The sequence below is a fragment of the Phytophthora parasitica genome (genome assembly GCF_000247585.1).
Source record: "Phytophthora parasitica INRA-310 unplaced genomic scaffold supercont2.4, whole genome shotgun sequence".
NCBI lineage: Eukaryota > Oomycota > Peronosporomycetes > Peronosporales > Peronosporaceae > Phytophthora > Phytophthora nicotianae.
This window is the reverse complement of record NW_008648990.1, coordinates 2672310-2696015: the sequence shown is the minus strand read 5'-3', so window position 1 is coordinate 2696015 and position 23706 is coordinate 2672310. Positions and strand designations below refer to the sequence as shown.

At 51.9% G+C, this 23706-nt stretch overlaps 6 protein-coding genes across 9 annotated transcripts; 2 read left to right on the top strand and 4 right to left on the bottom strand.

Moving 5' to 3' along the window:
- Positions 1 to 62: 62 nt before the first annotated feature.
- On the top strand, positions 63 to 2790 carry PPTG_03730 (hypothetical protein). 4 transcript variants are annotated; one of them, XM_008896410.1, is made up of 5 exons: positions 63 to 325; positions 387 to 495; positions 568 to 655; positions 726 to 789; positions 867 to 2790. In XM_008896410.1, exons 1-5 carry the CDS (start codon positions 124 to 126, stop codon positions 1742 to 1744), a joined length of 1341 nt encoding a protein of 446 aa, XP_008894658.1. In that variant the 5' UTR covers positions 63 to 123; the 3' UTR covers positions 1745 to 2790. The 4 variants fall into 4 exon arrangements, with proteins under 4 accessions (XP_008894658.1, XP_008894660.1, XP_008894661.1 ...); XM_008896412.1 differs by having other exon boundaries at positions 387 to 655; XM_008896413.1 differs by having other exon boundaries at positions 63 to 495.
- On the bottom strand, positions 1789 to 2735 carry PPTG_03729 (hypothetical protein). Its single transcript, XM_008896409.1, has one exon. The coding sequence runs from the start codon at positions 2677 to 2679 to the stop codon at positions 1897 to 1899; it is 783 nt and encodes a 260-aa protein (XP_008894657.1). The 5' UTR covers positions 2680 to 2735; the 3' UTR covers positions 1789 to 1896.
- PPTG_03728 (hypothetical protein) lies at positions 2744 to 5651 on the bottom strand. The gene has a single exon (XM_008896408.1). The coding sequence runs from the start codon at positions 5511 to 5513 to the stop codon at positions 2865 to 2867; it is 2649 nt and encodes an 882-aa protein (XP_008894656.1). The 5' UTR covers positions 5514 to 5651; the 3' UTR covers positions 2744 to 2864.
- An 816-nt stretch (positions 5652 to 6467) lies between these two features.
- PPTG_03727 (hypothetical protein) lies at positions 6468 to 11365 on the top strand. Its single transcript, XM_008896407.1, has 2 exons — positions 6468 to 6640; positions 6703 to 11365. Exons 1-2 carry the CDS (start codon positions 6533 to 6535, stop codon positions 11119 to 11121), a joined length of 4527 nt encoding a protein of 1508 aa, XP_008894655.1. The 5' UTR covers positions 6468 to 6532; the 3' UTR covers positions 11122 to 11365.
- Positions 11188 to 15839, bottom strand: PPTG_03726 (hypothetical protein; the record flags this gene model as incomplete). The annotated part of the gene is made up of 1 exon (XM_008896406.1): positions 11188 to 15839. One exon carries the CDS (start codon positions 15837 to 15839, stop codon positions 11295 to 11297), a length of 4545 nt encoding a protein of 1514 aa, XP_008894654.1. The 3' UTR covers positions 11188 to 11294.
- Positions 15840 to 16114: 275 nt separating this feature from the next.
- PPTG_03725 (hypothetical protein) lies at positions 16115 to 23552 on the bottom strand (the record flags this gene model as incomplete). Its single annotated transcript, XM_008896405.1, has 5 exons — positions 16115 to 21664; positions 21749 to 23104; positions 23168 to 23242; positions 23298 to 23436; positions 23506 to 23552. 5 exons carry the CDS (start codon positions 23550 to 23552, stop codon positions 16115 to 16117), a joined length of 7167 nt encoding a protein of 2388 aa, XP_008894653.1.
- Between the last annotated feature and the right edge of the window lie 154 nt (positions 23553 to 23706).

Below are 23706 nucleotides of genomic sequence, written 5' to 3'. Positions count from 1 at the left end.
AGCGTGCCGAAAACGTGGAATAGTGCTTAACGATTGGCCAAAAACATGAAAAGCCGAAAGAACCAAAAAGCCCGCCGCATCACCTTGCTCAGTATACAACTACCAAGCTTCGTGCTGCATTCAATGCCCGGAGCCGAGCGTCCAAACCTCAACTGGCGCGCCCTTGCCCTCGTCTCCCTCGCCACCTGCACGATCACTGCCGCCAGCATCCTCCTGCTCCTCGACAGCCGCCACTTTCGATCTTCCCGCCGCAGCAGCAATAAGAATAAGCAACATCGCTCCAGCTCCGAAGCGTCTGACGAAGATCAAAACATGCCAGGACCAAGTAAGACAGCAACAGAGGAGAAAAGGAGAGGTGCAGCTGTTGACTAACGGTGTTTTACTAGTCGTGTATCTGAACAACCCGAACGCGTGTCTGGACTACGCGGTGGGCGCTGGGGGCGCCGATGAATTCGACGACGCCAAATACGTCGTCAAACAGATCTGCTCCGACTGGTGAGACGACGTGGGATCGTAGCCATGTGTTGTAGAACTAGATTAACGGAGCAATCATGTCTGACGTGGCAGGAGGGACGCTGTAAATGATGCCATCTCGGTCAAGATCATCGTGGGCGGCATCACCAACCGCCTCTATCGTCTCATGTGGGGGGACAAGGTGCGCTAGTCTGTGTCTGTGTATTTATGCATTCATCATTGACGTTTTTCTGCTGTGTTATCTGTTGTAGTCGGTGCTTGTGCGTCTGTACGGCGACCACACTGAGGAATTCATCGACCGCAGCATTGAGAACAGTATGACTTATGTTTGCTCTGATTCCGTCACCGGTTGCACGGTTTAGACTAATTTTCAATCCGTTCCGGTGTTATAGTGTTGTTCGCGTTGCTGTCGGAGCGAGGATTTGCCCCCACGTACTACGGTCGCTTCAAGAACGGCCGCGTCGAAGCCTGGTTGGACGCTAGGCCACTCGAGCCGGAGGATATGGGCCAGACTGAGCCCATTAACTACTTGCAGATGATCGGCCGCGAGTTGGGTATCATGCACATTATGGACATCCCAGAAGACCGCACGCCTGTATTATGGACCAAGATTGAGCGCTTCGAGAAGCTGGCGATGGAGATCGAGCTTGAGGATCCGGTCAAGAACGCCGCGTTAGAGGAACTAAACCTCGCGGATCTGCATCAGAAACTGCAGTGGCTTAAGTCGGTGCTTCCCTCGAATCACAACCACGATGGTGAGGACCTACTGGATGATCTAGACACGGACGAGATCACGAAGCAGGCCGTAGCGTTCGCGTCCGACGTCGTTTTCTCCCACAACGACCTGCTGAGCGGCAACATCCTGCATAACCCGGACTGGGATCGCGTCCAGATCATTGACTACGAGTACGGTGGCTACAACTACCGTGGATTCGACTTTGCCAATCATTTCTGTGAGAACTGTGGTTTCGAGCTGGACCTGGCGCTGTATCCGAGTATTGAGAAGCAGTTTGCGTTCTTCAAGGCGTATATGAGCACAGCGGCACCCAAGACGTTGGCTCAGCTGGAGGCTAATCGTGAATCCAAGGCGTTTTTCCACGCGTTGTACGACGTGGTGAACCGCTACGCACTAGCATCGCACTTGTTCTGGGGCTACTGGGCCCTCGTTCAGGCCGCTCATTCCAAGATCGATTTCGACTTCTTCGAGTACGCAGCTAAGCGATTCAAAGCCTTCGACGTGCACCGCGAGTTCTTCATCGGATCTAGTTAGTATAGTGCAACACATACACAACTTATGAAGTTTCGGAAGCAGAGTCCATGTGAACGTCCAGTAAATTGCGCAATAAAATGCCTCTACCCCCGCTTCGATCTGCCAGGAGTCTGCGGATACCCAAATCTACAAAACATAACGTTAGTACCAGATTAACGCTTCCGCTTGACATCGCCCGAGGTCTCGAGACTCATGTCGAACGCCGGTAGGTTCTCCAGTGATGTGGACTCGCTGGTCTTCTTGAAGTAGCGGTTGATGATAACTGGCGGCTTTTCAGGGAGCGTCAGCGTCAGCTCCACGTGCATGCGGCCTCGCGGGTCCAGCGTACGGATATCTGTGAGCACGCCGCGGAAGCCCGAGAGCTGCGTGACGGTCTTGATCTGCGACGCGTCGCCCGTGACGGTGATGAGATTGTTCTTGACGTTGACTTCCTGGCCGAACTTGAGCTGTTTGGTCTCCGTGAAGATACGCGTGCGGCGCGTGATGATAAAGTCTCCGGGTGTCTGGCTGATAATTACCATGAGATCCAGCTTATCTGCGGCCTGGCGGGCGATGAGCGGCAGTCCCATGGCCTCCAAGTAGTCATTGGTCGAGTCCGAGTCCTCGCGGTCGAGCGACCAGCGGCCCGACAGCTGCAGCGCACCTGCGCCCGCAGTGTTGGGCACAGCAGCAGCAGCACCGGCACTGGGAAGCACTACGCTGGCTCCGCCCACAGGGACCGCGGGTTTGAAGGCGGCGCTTCGTACATGGCTGAGGTTCATCTGTCCCAACTGGTTCATGGAAACGGCCGTGGGCTGCGCTGCAGCGGCCCCAGCACCATTGGCAGCTCCAGCGGCAGCACCCAGACGCGACGGAATCGCCATAGAGTTGCCCACGACGCTCGTGGCGTTGGCCGCGTGCAGGTTGGACGCGTTCTTCATCTGGTTCAGGTTCATGGCGACGACGGGAGGCAAGCGTCAAGCGTTAATGGAGCTCTTTACGGTTGACAAACTGAGATTGGATGAAAATGGAGTTCTTTATTCAAATTTGTGATTGGAATAAATGAGGTAAATATTTCTATTGGCTGATGTCTGCATCTAATATAGCCAATCGTTGACGCCTGACAAGTTGAAGTGGTTGCTCAAGTCTTGGAGCAGAAGTTCTTGAGCGTCCGCACCAGCCCTGGTGCCTGGTAGGGCGTCGTGGTACCGAGGAACGTCATCATGCGCTCGAGGCTAATGACACCCATCAGCTTGCCTGAGCGCGCCACGAACACGTTGTTAAGCTTCAGCATGCGGAAGAGCATGTCTACACGCCGCATCGGCGTCATCTCCATCAGTTGGAACGGCGACGGATCAATCAGCACCGTCAGCTTGGAATGCTCGCACACCTCGTTCGTGCCCCAGTCCATCACCTTGCCGCCACGCTTGAAGGCAAAGTGGATCGGCGCGCTCAGCTGCTGCACAGGGAGCTCATCAAGCCCGTCCTCGGCTTCCTCATCGTCGGACTCATCACTGTCATTTTGAGGTGTCGAGTCCATCGCCCCATACGAAGCGCGGACTACCGGTGTTGGGGCGCGGAGGACGGAGTCGAAGCCGGTGGTCTGTACTGTAGTCGGGGTGGTAGACCGCGGTGTGCTGAGGAAAAGCAGCGACGTAGCAGCCGTTGCTGCAGCCTCGGCGTTGGTAGGTTGAAGCAGACTGACAGGAGTGAGCGGAATGAACGTCGCGCCTTGGCGTTGACAGCGCGATACGGCGTAGGCCAGTCGAGAGCGCGTAACTGTGGCCAACAAGAAGCGATTTTCTAACGAGTCTACAATTGGGAATACAGGCTCCATGTCGGAACGTTTAAGCAGAGCCAATGCGTCCTCATACGTCGAGTCAGCAGTTAGAATGCCCATTTCAGCGACATCCTTCATCACTTCCCAGGCTGGAATATCATACGCAGCCTTCGGCAGCTTTTTCAGCCGAGGTAGATGGCTTGTTACGATCAGTACGTCGTACACGTTCTCAGTAAATCGCTTGGCGGTGAAGTATGCGGTCAAAATGGCCACCGACACGGGCAAGTTGAGTCCATCTGTGTGTGAGATCTCCATAATGATAACAGCAGTGGAGACGGCGTGGGTCACGCCCGAAGAGAATGCTCCAGCACCGATGATAGCGAACTCAAAGGGTTCATAATGGGTGTGCCAAAGACCGAAAGCACGCACAGCTTCGCCAACAAGACGACCAAAGATGCCTCCGATGACGAACGTGGGCGTGAACAAGCCGGCCGGCACGGGTAGCACAATACTAATGAGTGTCAGCACGTACTTGAGCGGTAAGAACGTTACCAGTGATCTCGAAAGCAGCAAGCTGTCCTCTTCTGTGCTATCTGGAGTACCGTCAGCAACGAAGACTTGCTTGTCCTTAGAGAAAAGCGCGTCCAGAATGCGGCGAGGAGAGCCATGTCTTAGAAACCACGCACTATCTCCATAGAATTCCAGCCAACAGGAAAGCATCGTCACAACCAGCACAAGTCCCAGTCGCTTGCCAAGTGCGTCCCACCACGCACGACGAGGTGAAGTAAATGGCGAAGTCTCGAAGAAATGATCACGTGCTCGTACAAGAATCGACAAACTGTAGTTGAAGAACGCGCCTCCAAGACCGCAGACGACGCCCAAGATTGAAAACACGCAGAGTTCGACGAAAGTGGCCCCACCGCTTCCGTTCACAGCGTCAGTGTCAGCAGATATACCCATGCTGCGATTACCAAAGAGTCCGTAGCGTGTATTTGCAGCACCAAAATCGACGAGCAAAGCGCCAACGATAGCTGCGAAGAAAGAGCGTGGCAACGTCCGGACAAGATAGAAGTGCGATGTTACCTCTACGCCGAAAAGTACACCTCCAAACGGCGAGCCGAAGGTGGCGGCCACACCAGCAGCACACGCACAAGCTAGCATTTCAAGACGTTTTGTGTCGTCGTCGCGAATGCGGCGAAATGGACGCCAGTTCATCAGCACACTGGCAAAACCACAGGAAATCATGATGAATGGACCCTCCTTGCCAATGGACAGACCTGCACCCAAAGCAGCCATCAGTCCAATAATCTTGGTAGCTACGCAGCGGAAGGACAGGTAGGCACTCATATCGATGCCCGAGATAGCGACTCTCATGAACGGCAGACCGGATCCTGCTGCTTGAGGACACACGCACTGCGTCAGAACCGCCGAGAAACCGCCAGCTAGCAACGCAGACATGACAAACAGCCCGAAGCCTTGGTCCCCAAGCCACTGATGATAGCGTGCGATCTCGACACCCCAAACGTCGATGGCGAGCCCCACGCTGCCAGCGAAAATGCCAATAGTAATCAGTAGCAAAGGACTCTGGATCAACACGAACAGGCCGCGCAGTCCTCTCGGGTAATCCGCCACGTAGGTTGAGTGCAGTCCACCATGGAAAGCGAGTGACTTCTTGTATGTGGGCTGAGTTTTCTCTGCGGCTGCTAGCTGCGTATGCCGAGCAGCAGTCTCCGCTGGTTCTGGAACTGGAGCATCAGGTGCAAGTTGCAGCTCCGGCAAAGTTGGCACGGGCTTGTAGCGATTCCATTGGGACGGCGACTCACGGTCCAGGAACGGGTTCATGATCCGCTCCATGACGCTGTCGGCGCGTCGCCAGGGCGAGAAGACTCGCGGCGACGATGAACGGCGTCGCATGACATTGCGGGGCTCCTGGTCAAAGCTCGGCCTTGGGATCGAGCCGGCCCCAAAGGAGACGGACGAGGACCGCAGCCGCCGGTTTTTATTCGCCATGGATAGTTGCGCCCCCCCGGCGTAGTAGACGGATGAGGTGAAGGGTAGTGGGGCTTAGCTGAAATGTAAGCTTGTGATGGAGAACTGCACAGGTCCAGGTCAAGTGAGACTCGACAATCCGTTTCAACACGAATGAGAATACAAAAAGCAAGTGAAATGAAAATGGCCAATCGGAGCCCAGAGCCTTTATACTTCAACTGTAGTTAACGAGCAGCGCAAGTATCCACGTCGATGCTGTATCGATGATATCTTCTTTTCAAGCCCACAAGCTGACTTAATCGCTGCGCTAGATTAACAGCAGCGCTACACTAGCAGAGACCGGGGCCTGACAGCATTGGTAAGTGCCTGAGTGAATCGAGGATCTCTGTGCCACAGAGTCTGTGGCATGGAGAGACGTGATCTGCTACCACTGGTTTTCCCTTGCAAGGTGCAACCTCCTGCCATTGCTGAGTACAGCCATAATTATCAGCGTCTTTATTATGGTATGCTAGCACCACGTCAGATCTCAAGGACAACTTAGCGGCGGCTGTCTAGCTTACGCTTGTTCACGCTCACAATGAGGTGCCATGCAGTCGAGCATAGCGCGTAATACATGGACAAGTCCGCCTTTAGGTTTAGGCTGGCAACACCCGGCTCACGATCAGGGGAATGGCAGCGTGGGTTCTACTGCACCAGCAAAATCCGCTCGAGTTTCCAGCATATCTGTAGATTACGAACAGCGCACAGGCCGAGTAGATTGCTACTCATGTCAATAATCGAGCACACAGCACGCTTTCTCAAAATGGATCAATCAGAATGTACCCATTATATATTGTCTATTGCAGGATATACAAAACCAAATTCTCATATTCTCGTTCTGATACAAATTTTGAGACAGGTCGGAAATAAAGATTTTGTTCGTATAAAATTCTAAAACTGCTGGATTGCCGACAAGTGCGGGACAACTCAGATTCCGCATTCCGCATTCCACATTTGGCAACGTCAGCCGCACGTCTGCTGTTCAGTGCGCAACAAGCAAGATGGAAGCCGCGCAGGAGGAGGACAAGACGGTCGCGATGGAGACACCGCCGCAGACAGCAGAGCTAGAAATGCCCCAAGCGTCCGCAGAGCAGGAGCACAAGCCGAAGGTAAAGCCACCCGGAATCAGAGTGATGGTCATGATAGTTGACTAACATACTGCCTCCAACAGCGATGGAAGGAAGCATTCGCGCGCGCTGTGCAGTCGATCGCAGATGAGCGCCGACGCCAGTCCATCGACGTGGGCAAGTTCACGTCCTTCGCTGATGTGGTGCATGCTGCGGCAGCTTTTGACCGCGACGGCCACATCCACATGGACTTTGACGAAGACGACGACAAATACGACATTTCGGAGCTCCAGGAGCAGGACAAGTGCCGTGAGGACAAGTCGCTGCGCACCACGCGACAGAGCAGCCGGACCGACTACAACGCGCCTATAATGACCATCTGCATCATGATCGTCGGCACCCACGGCGACGTGCAGCCCTTTGTCGCTATCGCCAAGAGACTTATCCAAGATGGCCACCGCGTGCGGCTGGCCACTCATGCGGTATACAGAGACCTCGTTATGAGTCACGGTGTCGAGTTTTACCCGCTTGCTGGAGACCCCAAGGAGCTGTCAGCGTATATGGTCAAGACGGGAGGCCACTTGATTCCTCTCAACCTGGAAGCCATTCAGAAGGATGTACCGCGAAACATGCAGATGATCGAAGAAATTTTGTACTCGACGTGGCCAGCCGTGTCCGAAGCAGACCCTGATGGCGACGGCCCCGGAATCCCTGGTAAACCCTTCCAAGCACAGGCTATCATCTCGAACCCTGTTACGTACGGTCACATCCACGTTGCAGAACGTCTTGGTGTGCCGCTTCATATTATGTTCCCTCAGCCGTGGGTGCCTACGACGGCGTTCCCACACCCGCTTGCCAACATGCCATACACTGGCAAACCCAAGAAGGTGAACTACATGTCCTACAAGATGGTCGACCTGCTCATGTGGCAGGGTACAGAGGGAATGGTGAACGCCTTTCGTAGAGACAAGTTGCAGCTGCGCAGAATTCGCAAAGGAGACGGCGGCCGTGATATCCTGCTAGACCTATCAATTCCCCATGCCTTCATGTGGAGCCCACACCTTGTGCCGAAGCCACATGACTGGGGTAAGATTTACGATGTGATTGGGACAGTTACGCTGGGTGGCCCAAGCTCCTCGTACACGCCGTCACCTGAACTTGAAGCATTCCTAGGTGACGATGCTGGACCAGTTTTCGTGGGATTTGGCTCTATGGTTATTGAGGATCCGAAGGGCGTTACGAAGATGATTATTGAGGCTGCAGAACAGGCTGGTGTTCGTGTGTTGATTCAGTCGAGTTGGAGTGATATGGCAGGAGATCTGACAATTCCAGACAACATTTTCTTCTTGGGAAACTGTCCTCACGACTGGCTTATGCCACGTGTGTCGGCCGTAGTGCATCACGGCGGTGCAGGCACTACAGCAGCAGGTCTGCTTGCAGGCAAACCCACGTTCATCGTACCGTTCTTTGGAGATCAGCCGTTCTGGGGCCGTGCTGTCTTTGACGCTGGTGTAGGTGTCGAGCCTTGCCCGATCTCGCAGCTAACAACACAGAAACTTCGAGTTGCATTTGAGGCATTGGAGAGTCCAGAACTTCGTATACGCGCGGCCGAATTGCGCGACCTAATGCGGCACGAAGATGGCGCAGGTGAAGCTGTGAGAAGTTTCTACCGCAACTTGCCTCTACACCACATGCGTTGTGACTTGGATTGTGGACAAGCTGCAACGATGTGGAGCCAGAAGGACAAAATCCGTTTGTGTGATGAGTGCGCGTTTGTAGTGGCCTCACGCCCTGAAAATTCGGCGAAAGATATTGTTGAGTACACTTTCGTGGACTACTCAGCACGTGGCCCGGAAAATGTTCTCGAGGGCGCAGCATCTGGTGTGGGAGCATTCGCTCATGTGTTTGGGTCGGGCTTTAAAGATGTGGTTGTCAAGCCTGCGCAAGGATATCGTGAAGAAGGTGCGAAGGGCGCTGTCATCGGACTAGTAAAGGGCTTGGGTGGATTGATGATCAGTCCTTTGGTGGGTACGGTGGTATTTGCGGACCATCTTGCAACTGGAGCGTACAATAATGTTCGTGGGGGTGAAGACAAAAAGAAGGGCTCTCTTATTGGGGATAACAAGAAGCTCCTGAATGCCATGGGATTCAAGACTCGCAATGTTCACACTGGCTCGATGAGTGCAGATGAAGTGATTGACGGAGACAATCTGCTGTCTTCACAAGTTGCTGTTCAGCTAACACCTGAAGAGAAGAGCACGCTTGAAGACAGGTTCAACGCGCTCATTAAAGAACGCAAATTGCACGGGCAAAGAGCGCTCAAGCTTGCTAACAGCAGTTTGTCAACCTCAGCATCCGTCGATAGCGCGGATGAAGGGGCAACTGTTGTTGTAAACGTTGACGGGGCAACTTTCAACGGCAGCGATTCGTTCGATATTGTTTTTGGTGATGGTGGAAAAGTTGGTGAGGCACTGCACGAAAACGAAGTTCAAGAGTTGGAGGCTGAGGCTCGCAAGGAGGAGGAAGCCCACAAGAAGCGCCTTGAGAGTTTGAACAGTACTCCACTGCCGAAGATGAACATTTGCATGATGACAACCGGCAGCTGGGAAGAAAGTGTCCAGCAATACGTTGCAATCGGACTGCGGCTCAAAGCGGACGGCCACTGTATTCGGATCGCAACAAATAGCGGCCACCGGGATCGCATTGTCAGTGCTGGCTTAGATTTCTATCCACTTGGAGGTAGTGCCATTACTACTGGAAACTTTTTGAAATACCTGCACCAGCGAAGCCAGGACCAGCCGCGCCACAAATCTCGACTACTCAATCTCGCTCATAGCAAACTGAATCACCGGCGCGAATCGTTTCCCGAAGTGGATGACCTGCGCGAACTCGTATTCTCGCTATGGCCAGCCTGTGTGGAAGTGGATCCTCTAGTGCCTGGCAAGGCTTTCCGAGCGGACGCTATCATCGCGCACCCTTATCTGTTCGGACAGACCATTGTGGCTGAACGTCTTGGTGTGCCTCTGCACTGCATGAGTTATAACCCACAGTCTCGCACACAGGCATTCCCTCACCTGGTCAGTTCGAATATGAAACTTCACCGACCGTACCGATATGCACCCACGAACGCAGCGTCATACGATGTGATCGATAATGTGCTGTGGAATGGAATGCGAGACGTCTTAGACGACTTCCGACATTCTCTTGGGCTTACAGGCAGGAGTATCGCGAACAATTTGCTGGCTGAGTGGCGCATCCCTCACACATACTTGTGGAATCCAGCAATTCTGCCGAAACCTCATGATTGGGGCAGTGAAATTACAATTGCTGGCTACGTTGAGTTGAAGGAAAGTGACGACGACAACACTGATCTTGCTGCCATCGAACAAGAGCTGCAGTCATTCACTAGCAGCTCTGCTGGTACACCACTTATCTACTTCGGCTTCCAGTGTAGTGACTGGGATCCGCGTCGCGTGCAAGATCTGCTAGGTTCGCTCGAGAAAGCTGCACGAAAAGCAAACGTCCGTGTTGTGTTTCAAGGTTACGAAAACAGCAACGATGACGCAGCACTTTTCGTCGGCGGCACCGACGTTGTATTCGAGATCGATCAGCACTTCCCTGTCCAGCGTGTTCTCCCGCACGTGGATGCCGCCATACACTGGGGAGATCTCTCCATCACGTCAACGTGTTTGGCAGCAGCGAAGCCTGCGTGTGTGGTCCCGCGTAACATTACTCAGCGCATGTGGGGTCAGGCACTAGTTCTTTCGGGAGCGGGCATCGAACCACTGGAACTGGATGCACTAACTCCATCCAACCTCATTCATGTGTTCCATATGCTACTGGACCCCAAGCTTACTCACTGCGCCAAGCGTCTTGCTCCCAAGTTCTCGTCATCAACGGCAATCGAGACTGCTGTATCGGCCTTTTACAGCAATCTACCGCTAGCAGGCATGAGGTGCGACCTGGATCCAGCACGAATTGCTCGAGTCTACGACTCGCTGCACGAAATGAAGCTGTCGTATGAGGCACGACTAGTCGTACACCAGATCACGAAAGATGCAGGCAGCGCGGGTGACCTGAAGTACAAGCCGCTGAAATACTCTCAGCACCACCCGCCACGGTTCTCTTTACGAGAATTGGAACTGCTGCACCCAGCTTCGTCCAATAACCTCAAGAAGCAACCGAGGACAAAAATCCTGTACACGTACGATCCTGCCAGTGAAGAACTGGCAGCTAGAGTGGATCACGAACGGGCATCAGTGACGTCCCCGTCGTCGTCCAAGGAGGCGAAGAAATATGGTGGCGCTCCCCGTAAGAAGCTCCTTCAGTTTTCTCGTGCACAGTCCATGGCGCTGAACGTGGTGGAATTGCCAAAATTCTGGAACTCACCTGAGGAGCAGGCTGAGCGCACTCTGGAGATCAACGATAAATACGAGAAACTGCTGGTGACACGCAAGTTCGCTAATGGAACCTCGTCATCGTCGGCATCGTCGGCATCGTCGGCATCGTCCGTTGCTATATAGCTGCAATGGGCGCGCTCTTCAGTCACAGCAGACGGGTAACTATGCGATTCTTGCTACTTACGACTTCACTCGGAATAGATTCGTTTTATTCAATTCATTGTAGGTTTATGGACTGAATTTGTTTGGTTACTGTGCTTTCCTAGGGACTGGGAACGAGTTACATTAGTGATTATTTACTCTACTATGGTTAACTGTTCTGCTTCTCGACGCTGTGTTGACTTCCGAAATTTGAAGAAGCGCATGACTGCTTCTCGTTTGGTGGTGCGCTGCGGCTTCTTAACGAGACGTTCGTAAGCTACAGTGGTGGCCTTACGCGCTGAGGCTTCCTCTTCTTCAGAAGACCAAAACATCTCGATCTGCTCTGGAGTGGCGACAAGACTTCCGGGATTAGACACGATCGAAGTGCAGCTTAATGTCCTACTGCTCAGCCGATGGCCGTTATCATCAAGAAGATCCAGGGTTTGGCGGACAGCATCAACCTGGCGGAAAGGTTTGGCTTGGTGAGATACGTTTACCGGATTGCCGAGTATGGAGAATGTCGGGGGAAGGCTGCCTCCGAACCGAAGTGGCTTGTACGGCACAAAAACCTTCGTTTTATCGCGGATCGCCACGTAAACTGGAAGTGAGAGCTTGAGCGTGTGGGGTGGGTCAAACACTCGTGCCAGCTTGCTGGGATCCACGTCGCAGCGCATCGCCTCGAGTGGTAAGTTCGCGTAAAATGCCTTTACTGCGGTATTGACTGGCTGTTCTCGATCGAATGTGGCTGAAAGAGTCTTGGCTCTATCTCGGAGTTCAGGCTTCAGGAGATCCCTGAAACTCAAAGCCAGCGACTTGACTGTGCACGTCTTCCAGTCTATCAGTGGCAGACCAACCTGAGCATGCTCACACACGCAGGCCATGAAGTGCTGCAATGAATGTGTACCGCAAATGCCTACGGGCTTACCAGCCGAGAGAGCTTCTGCAGTGATGTCGGGTTCTCCCCAGTGGATTGCTGCAACCACGTTCGGCTCTTGAAAGAAGCGTGCGTATTCGAGATCGCTGAGAACCTGAAGGACACTGGCAGACCGGTAGGGTGCTCGACTTTTGTCGCCTACCTCGCGAGTCTGAAAGATGATGCGTACTCGGTGCTCTGAGGTAGTGGCTGCAGCGTCGATGTTCTGCAATAATTCGTCGAGATCATCACGTGCCATGGCTCGCGTTGATACGCCAAAGTATATGACTGGAGGTGATGGCGTCTCAAATGCGAACTCAGCGAGCTGGCTGGGCCACTTGAAGCGATTGCCCTCTTTCTCGCGCTTCTTACGTTTGCTTCGACTGAGGCCGTCAGTATTGCCGAGCATGACATGGCCAACAACTGATAACTCCGCTCCCCAGCCCAGTGGCTTCGGTAGAAGCGCAGGATTCCAAAGGTAAATGTGGGGAATATCCCATCGAACCAAAGGATCAGGTAGATCGCAACGTTTGTTGAGACCAATGAAGGCGCGAAACTGGGTCAACACTTCTTGTACACCGCCGTGCCAGAGTGTGGTGTCAACAACGCCATACGTCAGCAAGTTGCTCTGACTCAAGGTCATGATTGCCGGTTCAAGGCCGTTGATGGAGCTCAGAGGATGAGGAAAAGAGTATGTCGGGGAGAGAGGATCCAAACTCGCGCATTGAAGTGGAATCCCGAGTCGTTCTGCTACGTGAACGTGACCAAGCAGCAGCGGATGCCAAAAGAGTGAATCTGCGCGAAAATGAACTCCAGGAATGTTTGCACCGCCGCCATGAGGGTCCGATCCATACGCTGCTGGCCACAGCGAGTAAATAAGCTCCTTGAAGGCTTGAATGGCGCCTGTACCGAGACGACCAGGAACTGCCGCCCGCGCTGCGTTTTGACTTTCGTACACAAACTTGGCAAAATCCTGAACACTTTCGGGTGCCCCAGCAAGTGGATAAAACTCCAAACCGCGCAACATGATCTCAGTGCGAAAGCGTTCGTTAGGTGCAACACGCACGCGATGTCCCTGTTCCTTGAGCTTGATCCCAATGGCCACAAACTGCTTCACTCCGTTATCCCATGTGCCGATAGCTGCAAGACACACATTCATGTGTGGTATTCGTGGGGTTGACGGCTTTGACTTTTTGATCTTTACATCTTGTTGGGCCGACTCGGTGGTGTCTACGTGAGATGAAGTGTATGCCTCCCATTCCGCGATGGTTGATAAATCTACAGCGTTTGCCGATTCGCTTGGAATATCAAGGGTCAGTTTGACCGTCCCGGCTGACGTAAGGCGAGCCAGGCGGAGTTTTATAGCTGGTTCGCTCCGTGCCCCCGAGCTGGTATCTTCAACAGATGAGCTAACGGACGCAACGCTTCTGTCCGACATAGTTCTGCTACTAGCACGACGAAAAAGTGGTTGTACTGCTGAACCAGAAGCTCTACGCTGTTTGTTTAAGCCTGAGCTTTCCGCACTGGTTGGATAGAGCAACTGCTGCATGCAAGCCTGTAGTTTCTCAGCTCGCTGGGACAACAAGATGGACTCGTAGCGAGCACTATACCGATGCCTCACGGACTGCCTCATCCTCCCCAACATCTTCTTGCGGTCTTTTCTGCGCGCGAAAATCACGATATCCACTGCATTTGGACTAGTGGCAGCGCAAAACGTGTCTGCCAAGCCATCCTGTACCCCCAAGGCTGCCATCAGATGACGATCGAAGACATTGTTCAGCTTGCGGTGGCCTTCTTCTCGCTTGGAATTTTTTCGGCCGGCCACTGCGCGATCAGCGAAGAGCACAGCACCGTGGACCGGTCGAACCAACAAATAGTACACACCTGCGACCGCTCCTTTGACAGCACCGACAACACCGCCATTAATTAATCCTTTTGCTGGCTGAAGCAAGACACCTGTTAACCCTCCAGTCAACTCGTGTGCGAAGACGATGGCGCCTGTGGCAACTCCTGTCAGCAGCGAACTGGGACCTCGAGCGGAATAATCGACGCAGTGGTAGCGAACGAATTTCTTCTTTTGGTTCTCTGGACGCTCTCGTACGATGAAGGCACAGCGGTCACAAAGCTTAATCCGGTCATGAACGCTCCATTGCATGGCGATACGTTGGTGATCCAAGTCGCACCACATGTCTTGCGTCGGTAAATGATGATAGAACCTGCGTACGGCTTCTCCAGCACCGTCTTCTCGCAGCATTAGATCACGCATGGCTTCTGCTCGCTTACGCAGGTCTGGATTGGCAAGCTCAACGAAGGCATTATGCAATATTTCAGTCGTAAGTTGGGCGATGGGGCAGGGCGGTACTCCTACCCGAGCACTTACTACAGCTTGACCCCAGAACGGTTGATCTCCAAAGAATGGCACGATGAAGGTGGGCTTTCCTGCGAGTAACCCGGCGGCTGTGGTGCCAGCGCCACCGTGATGAACAACAGCAGATACTCTGGGCATGAGCCAGTCGTGAGGACAATTGCCGATAAAGAAGACGTTACTTGGAATGTCAATATCGCCAGCCATATCACTCCAGCTCGACTGGATCAGTACTCGCATCTTCGCGTGTGTGGCCGCTTCAATGATCATTTTCGTAGTCGCAAGAGGGTCGGCTAACACCATGGAGCCAAAGCCGACGAAGATAGGACCTCCATCGTTACCAAGAAAAGCCTCAAGTTCTGGAGATGGAGAGTACTCGGATGCTGGCCCCTTCAGCGTCACAGTGCCAATGACATCGTACAAATCTCCCCAGTCTGATGGCTTTGGTACAAGCTGAGGACTCCACATGAATGAGTGCGGAATATTCAAGTCCAAGAGTAACTCGGAACCTGAATCTCCATTGCGGATCGGATGCAGCTTCAGTACCTCCGTTCGAAACTCATTGATGACCCCTTCTGTTCCCTGCCACATGATCAAGTCGACAAGTTTGTAGGAGAGGTAGTTCCTCTTCTGCCATTTACCAGTGTACGCCAAATTCGATAGTGGATGTGGGAATGCCATGGTAGGTACCCATGGTTGGGGGAACATGATGTGGAGCGGGACGCCGAGACGTTCAGCCACGTGAATATGTCCATACGAAACAGGGTTGGCAATGATGGCTTGGGCTCGAAATGGTGGACCAGGAACGTCCGGGCCCTCTCCGTCCGGATCCGGTTCGGATACCGCAGGCCACGTGGAGAAGACAATTTCGTTGATCATCTGCATGTTGCGCGGCACGTCTTCGGTCAACGTTTTGATCTTCATGGGAATTAGATTACCACCCGTCTTGACCATGTAAGCAGCCAACTCTTTCGGATCGCCTCCCAGTGGGTAGAACTCCACACCGTGGCTCATCACAAAGTCTCGGTACACAGCGTGGGTGGCCAGTCGGACACGGTGTCCATCTTCCTGTAGTCGCAGTGCTATAGCTAGAAACGGTTGGACATCTCCACGAGTTCCAACGATGAGGATGCAAATGTTCATCAGTGGTGGGATTAAGAGTAGCTCATCAGTATCCCCATCGACCGTGAACGATTTGCTTGACGGGTCAGGTAGCGACTGGAGTTGATCTGGACGAGCATTACTTGGGCGAGGTGGCTGTAGATTGATGGCGTCTTCGGCTGCGAATTCTAGCTGGATGTGTCCGTCGGGTCTTTGCAGGGCGATAGCTGCAGCATGGAGACCATCGAGGCCATTCCCTGCAATCGACTCGATCGCAGCAGACAAACTCGAACAAGTGTCTGGTGGAGTGGTGTGGTGCATTGGTATGGAGGTCTAATAGACTTATCCAAATGCGTCGGGCCTTCGAAGCAGGCACCTGGGCTGATCTGAAAGAAAATAGAGCCCGCACAACCGTCATCTACTTTTAGTTTGACCGATTTCAGCGCAATCACGTGGCGACTCTGGATTACCTGGACACACAAATGGTCTGTCTGACGCGTTCTTGTCGTGCAATAACGGTCACCGGTTGACATTTAGCTGGCGGTGTGGAGGTCTATTGCTAGTGACATGGGCGGCAAAATTGGGGTGTATTCAAGTTACTGGAAGTTGATACTGATTGTCTTCGGCCGTACAGAGCGGTTTTCATGGCGTTTTTGATCCGATTCATGGCTGCCTTCGTCATCGTAGTACATTTCCAAGCGTAGCTGCTCACAAATTTTGCGGAAGAACATCAAGTAGACGGAGGAGCTGGGCTGATCGTACGTCTCGGTATTCTCAGGAAGAAGACTGAGCAATTCTGCTGGGATACCCGCCCACTCGAATTTCCGTGCACTCACAAGCAACTCTGCTGGAGCGAAGGCAGAACACAGCAACCAGCGTTGACCCTTGTGTGTGGACTGAACTTGAAGGCGGACAGAGAGATATTTTCCGTCTGTGCTCGCTGTTATTCCAGTCCACGAACACTGAGACACTGCTTCCGTATCGGCACCACTATTTCCACTGATGTGTTGCCTCATACACTCCATCGCTTGTTGCTCGTCAAATTCTAGTGACATCACGAACGTCGAAGGTCTGTCCAAAATCCCATCTAAAGTATCAGGCATCTTCTCAACGTGAAGCAGAGAGCAAATATGCGTCGTCAAGTTGGCTCGATCTGCCCCCATGAGTTGATCGAGCTCAAGTGGTTCTGCGATCCCCAATATTGCAGCCAAGGTAGAACGCGAAAGCTTCAGCGTACAGCGTGAGCTGCTTGCAGGGTCGTACAGCTCCAGCCTCATCGATAATGAGTCTGCTCCGTCCAGATATGCGGAAAGTAGCACTTGGTCGTGCCCCACTGCTCGAATCGTCTTGAAAATCTTCACAGTCTTAGCCTCGCGGGTTGATACATCGAGTGGAGAAAAGGAGATTTCGGAGAGCACAAGGCGATCACTACGTCCGTCACTTCGCTGCTCGATACGCAAGTGATCTAGCACCATTAGTGCCAGTCGTCGACTCCTCTCCTTTTCCAGCTCGGCGATTTCTGCAGTGTTAGCGTCGCTGTGGACTAGGGGCAGCAGTAGTTCTTTATCTTCATCGCCGACAACATGTACCAGATCGCTACCTTCAAGTAACAGAGACAACCTCGCACTGGTTGCACACACGTACGCATCCACTCGCAGCATCACGCAGCTATCTGCAGCTTGTTCAAGCCGGTGGTTTGCGGCTACGTCGAACACAGTAAAGAGTGTGCGACCACAACCCGAGACGACCTTCGCTGTAGTCAACACCTTGACACCGCGCTCCCCAGCTATTCCACGACGTCGATCCTCACCAATCAACTTAGCAGCGTTCGCACCAGAGTCTTGCTCGAACATCTTTGTCACTGGAGTGGCTTTCTGCTTCGCGTACAATCGGTCACGCAAGAATATCACCTTTAGACGATCAGTAGACTCCCGATCCACTTGAGCATCCAAGCGTGTCAAGATAATATGACGCATTAAAGTGTCCAAAGACGTGGAGGAGATAAGAGCGGACTGGTCGGGGCCTACAACCTCGCGTAAGTCTCGGTGTCCGTGGATTTCAGCATTGGCAGTGCCGCTGGATACCGGATGGTACACACAGAACTTGATGGTAAAGGAATCGCTTTCCCGTACACGATCAGTAGGAGACACAAGCACTGGCTGCAAGTCTCGAAGCACTTGAGCACGCATCGTGATGCGAACAACTACGTACAGGCCGTTGACATGGTAGCTGCCATGATGTACAAGTTCCTCGGTGTCGTAGCTGTACGTCTTCCGTCTGCGATTGATTTCTTCGTTGTCACTCTCGTCGTCACTTTCTGTATCTCGATCGTCTAGCATGTAAGTGCACGAAACCACGGACGCTTTAGTGTTCTGCTGAGCTTGGGGCTTCGTGGACTGGCGCTCCATTTTCATTTGTTCATCTGATCGAGACTTCTCAATGAGATTCTTGACGGCATCGACCTCAGTCGCCCAGAATGAACCACACAGTAAGTGAGCCACCACGCATCCGCCTTCCCTGCCACCGTTAGGGTCCCATTGAAAGAAGCGACGTACGATCTCCCGACTAATATCTCTCCGTTCTCTTCCGGCTGAGTGTTTCCACGACAGTTCTACCGGCAGACTAGCCTCGATTTCGCTTTCTTGCAGAACCAGAGTTTGTTCCAGACAAGACTCAGGAATCCACACGCGATACCGTATTGCATCTCTACTACTTATTTTTCCTACGCTTGAGCCCTCCCCGGTGGATTTTTCATCACTGAGTTCGACCTGAACGTATACGCGAATGACCTGCTTCTTGTGCACCTGTTGGTTAATATCCTCCAGAACACGAAGCACACAAGGGAACCTCGCAATAATTCGTCGTCGTAAACGGTAGCGAGTGATTGTGTCAACTTCTTCCACGAGTTCTTGATCATCATCATCGCTGCCTTCAGCACTAACATCACTCGTTTTCGGCGTTAGCTTCGCAAGGCAAAACCTTTTCATTAACACTCGATGTAGCTTGGAAGGCGTTGAATGTCTCGATAAATGCAGCAGCTCTCCTGCTTCATCTCTCGAGAGGCGGATATTATGATATTTGCTGGTTCCAGGAGCGTAGAAGGCAGCCTGGAAATCTCCGTCTTCATGGTGTTGAACAAGAGTAAATACCATTCTCTCTGCAGCGGACATTCGTACTATGCGACGAAGCAGTACACGTCCGGGAGAACTCTCAGCGGTTTTCACACTGAGACGTAATGAAGACTCCAACCTCTGCTGGAATTCAGGAATTATCATTTGAGTTCTCGTGATGCAGTACAAATGGAGTCGGTCAAGCATCAGTGATGGGATACGAGATATTGGGACAATAGTTCGTCGTGCTTGAGCTGCTGAGAGTCGACCCAGAATGTTTTCGAGTTCAACCGCCAACGTCAACGCGGCAGCTTGTGTAGAAGTTGCCTGAGAACTGCTGCCGCCGTGTACGAACGCGTCAACTTGAACATGTCCGCGAGAAAGCTCAGCGATGGTGACAGTGGTGAGATATCCGTTAAGTTGCAGTACGTGTCGATACAGTCGAATGGCATGAGGACGCAGCACCAACTCGTACGGACTTGGAGGCTCGATAGACTCTGGACAATCTTCAAATTTACGTTTCTGGAGCAAACAGAGGCGAGCGAGACGAGCGTACATTTCTGCTTGTGACTTTGGTGGTAATTTATCTACGCGACTCTCGCCTCCTGTCGGGGTCAAGAGGCTGTCGATGTTGTCTTCTGAGATTACAGTCATCCATCGCTGACCCGAGCTAGGCGAATATACACTTGCGAAGATACGTCGGCACTCATGGAAGAGCGTCACGACGCAGCGCTCTTGCTCGTCGATAGTTTTCTTCTTACGCGTTTGACTGCATAAATTACTGCTGGAACCTACGAGCGAATGTGCCGTGCGGTACACTCGAACATCAGCAAGAACAGCATCCATCAATTCCATCACAGCCGAGTCTTCACCTGCTCCATCCTGCACAGAATCTGTCGGACAATTGTTGAAGGCAACCACTCGCTCAAACAGACCAGGAACAGGTTCGAAGCGGGTGATTTCAGGCGCCAAAACACCTGTACCATCGGCAGCGATCAACCGCGCAGTTCGAGTAGCTGATTCGACCCAAGCTGCGAGTGCAAATAGCAGTCTACTAGCATCGACGTGTGACCGGGAAACTGCAGCATTAGGCCACAGAGAATGACGCAGATATCGCTCCAATGCCAGTAAATTAGCGGGTGGAATTGTGGTGACGTCCACGTGGTGGAGTTTAGACCGTAAGAATGCTGGTTGACCCAGAAGCCGACGAGATAGTCGCCAACTCACTGAACTTGTCGCGATTTCACTCTGTGAAGGACCCTCGTACACCTTCCCCGGAGTCAGCAACACGATCACAGCCTCCATGACCACCACAAGTGCTGGACTTGGAGAATCAGTCTTCGTCTGCTCTACCATCTCACGCGTGATATCATCATAGGTCAGCTCCAGTCTCAACCTTGCAGTTCGATCCAGAGCCAATTTCAAGTCTGCGTCAACCATTCGACGCACTATTTCTTCCCGATACGCTTGTTCCTCCACATCACTGCCTTGTTTAGGCCCAAAGAGGTCACTACGGTTAGTGATGGCCCCTCTCACGAGAACACACATCGGTTCTGGATGGAGTCCCTGCTTGACGGTGGCAAATGAACGCAAGAAGGCACGTTGCGTCACATCACGAAGACCTACGTCACCTTCGAGAATCACACTGTGTCCTAGTGCCAGAGCATCGCGAATAGTCCTGAAATCGAAGTTTTGAGTCGGATCTTGAGCACCCAAGGACCTTTTTGTAGTTGCTGGAGGACGCGTAATTGCGAGAAAGAGTCCGGGTAAAGCGGCTTGGAGTTTCTGGAGAATAACAACTCGTGCTTTTCGCGGCACATCGCTTGCCACTACGAGCAGCATCGGACGACGTCGATGGAATGGGTAATTACGAGTCTGAACCAATTCCGCTGAAACAAACCGTCGAGCGAGCATTTCTTCGCCGTGATCGGCGTCTCGTCGCTCTGTAACTTCATGTTGAGCTTCTCGCTTGCTCAATGTGCGAATAACCACTAAGAACGGGTCATTTGTGCTGCACTCTACAAGATGCTGAAGCCGAGTGATAGCACAGAACGCCGTAGTCCACTTGAAAATGGCAACTGCAGCTTGCCAGCCTCGAGATATTCGCTCAAACGTCTCAATTCGAAAGTCCAGATCCCCTTTGTACGCATCTAACAGTGCTGTACCTAGTACTGACTCTCGTAAACACGGCGTGGATGCAGCAACTCCAGAAGCAGAAAACCCTCCTGATGGTGACATCCAAGCTCTTGCAGCTCCTGCAGCAGCATCTGCGATTTTCTGCATTCGACGCGTAACTCCAACGCCACATCGAAGAAACCGAGCAGCTTCTCGCCAACGAGTATTGGGGATGTCCCATTCATCATCAGCGTCACTCGTGAAGAGAATCAACAAGCGCACCAATCCAAGCACAAGAGCAGGAAGGGGTTTCTCTTCCGATGTCGCCTTTGCCTCGGTTTTCATAATACTAGGCAGTGCAACCATCGTTTGACAAGCATTTGCCAGCTCCTGTAAAGCCACAGCGTTGATAGCTCGAGCCGCAAGCGCAAGTTGCAGACGCCAACTCACCAACTCTCTGATCTTCCTCATCCTTACTCGTCCGAACCGACCACGCACCACTTTTTGAATACGTTCAGCTGATCGCATCTGTTGTTTTCGTCTTCTCTTCTGTTTTGCTAGTCTCCGAGCAACGAATCCTCGAGCAACTCGCTGTATGTGCACCGATGCTGCATTGTGCCAGTACATCTTTGCAACGCGTCTTCGAACGAGGAACCCACGTATACCAGCCTGGATAAAAGTACTCGCAACGACGAACTCGATCTTCATCTGTGCAAAAAGCTCTCGAGCCAACATCCCACGAACGATTCTCTGGATTTGGGTTGCGCAAAAATGCTGAACTATTGGAGCAGCTTGTTCATGTTTATCACGTTCAGCCCCAGCGGCAGCTCGAATTGCAACTTGTTCTTGTTCTTCACGTCGTTGTTGCTCTTGGTTGAGACTCGCAACTTTCGTTATACTCGATTCAATACGCTTAGCGTGCTGATCAAAATCATTCGCAAAACGTTAGAATACGTACTACTTCGAAGAAAAAACAAAAAAAAAAAACGAAAATAAATTGCTTACCGTTGCGTCCTTGACAGCCTTGTGTTGTGCTTTGAAAGTATTAAGCAGCTCTTCTTTCTTCTGAATGTTGAGGATTTTGCTCTCGAACATGTATCTCTTCTCCTGAAGTTCTTTCCACAATACTACCAGTTCTCTCTGAGCTTGAATAGTAAAAGCTCTCAATTCTTCTCCATACCCTTGTAGCTCGACACAACTCTCGAAATACGCCACATCCATCGCTTTGCGCTCGGTCTCTTCTCTCATCAAGTCTAAAAGCATGCCTAATTGTGCATTTGCTTTTCTTTCTGCTGCCAAAGTTTCCTCCAATTGAGCACCTCGAGCTCTTCGTCTTGGCGGTGGAGGACGCTCAAATGTCCGCCATTCCGGTTTAGAAATTGGTCCTAGCATCCCGGAGCGTTTCTTCACGTGAAGTTTACCCGGTATATCTGAATGCGTGGGATCTCCGAGTTTTAAGGCGTTTCCTTCAGGGTCTTCAGCTGTATAACTAGACTTAAGAGTCGTTGGTATATTGTAAGCGTTCCTGGATAATTCCACCATACTAAATCGACGTTGAGCTTCATCTTCAGGCACCACTCGACCGTGAATATCCCGCGCATATCGCCCAAAAGCTGCTTCTTCTTGCAAAACCACAATCTCAGCTTCATGAAGTCGTGCCATGTCCACTTCTCCGATTTGAGACGGCAGCACAGAGCTGTACTTGGTTTTACCAGCTTTTAGTGGAGTGCGAGACTTTGGTCGGATAATTCCGGTCTTTGATGGCGAGTTTGGAACAAGCTCTTCATCGTTCACAACTCGAGTTTCGTACGGAGTTTTCGCTCGTTTTCTCTCTGCTAATGCTAGTGCCAAAGCTTCAGCATCTTCTCCATTTGAACTACGAAGGTTGTCAAAAGTTGACTGAGAACGCTTCCCTCCGACTTGCAAGAACCGATCGGAATCTGCAATGCCAATTTTATCTGTAGGTTGAGAATTCTGCGGTAATTTTGCTCGACAGTCGAGGTTTAAAGGCAGTATAAACGGGTTTCGTTGTAATGTGAAGCCAAGCCACTCAATAAGTCCCGTGTGTTTACTTAAAAATTCCAAATCCGATGCGACTTTGAGTAGATAATTGATCCCGTTCCACTTGAATTGTTCCGGTTCCGTTGGAGTTCGCAACTTATCGTTTGCCTTACCCTTCTGCTTGTAATATCGCCACGCAACAATCGCTTCCACGGTCTCCAATGTTGCCAAACGAAGCAAATCTAGTAAATCAATTGTTTCGCCAAGGTGGGCACCTCCGATGTGACCGGCAATGCTAGCACGTCCTAATCGTTGCAGATAACCTTCACGCACAAGGATACATTTAAGAACTTCCAGTTCCTAAATCACAATGCAGTCCGTAAGTAATAAATAGCAGTATTTTACAGCACAGAGTTTTCGTACCTCGCCTGAATCGAGTTCTTGAGTCGCAGCGCCACTAGCAAAGGTGACGGACGAAACTTTAGGCAGCGATACTCCCTAATACAATAGACAATCAGTTTAGACTATCAACGACAAGTTTATCATCATGTACCTTTCCATTAACTCCAGATAGAGGCTTTTTCGGAGAAGATCTCTTGATTTTCTTGATCGGAGGGAATTTTGGTGATGTAGTGCGTAATGGAGAAAATGGAGAGGTTCTACGTAATGGAGATGAAGCTGAGCTGATATTTCTGTAGTGAGAAAAAAAAATAATCTTCATTAGATTTGTGAAACTTGAGAAGTTTTCTCGTAGTTCGTACATTTTGGGCTTTCTAGAGCTGCCGTTTGCTGCTGGTGTGCGGTCCATCCAGACGCAACTAGAGACTCACTCGGTCTTGTTGACAGCTACACAACGTGGGTCCTTGGGCTTCTACAGTACGTGACTTCCAGCTGCATCCGGCTCGTCGCTTCGCTGCCAGTTTCAAAGCGACGGACTCGCGACTGAATTAATCTCAATTTAA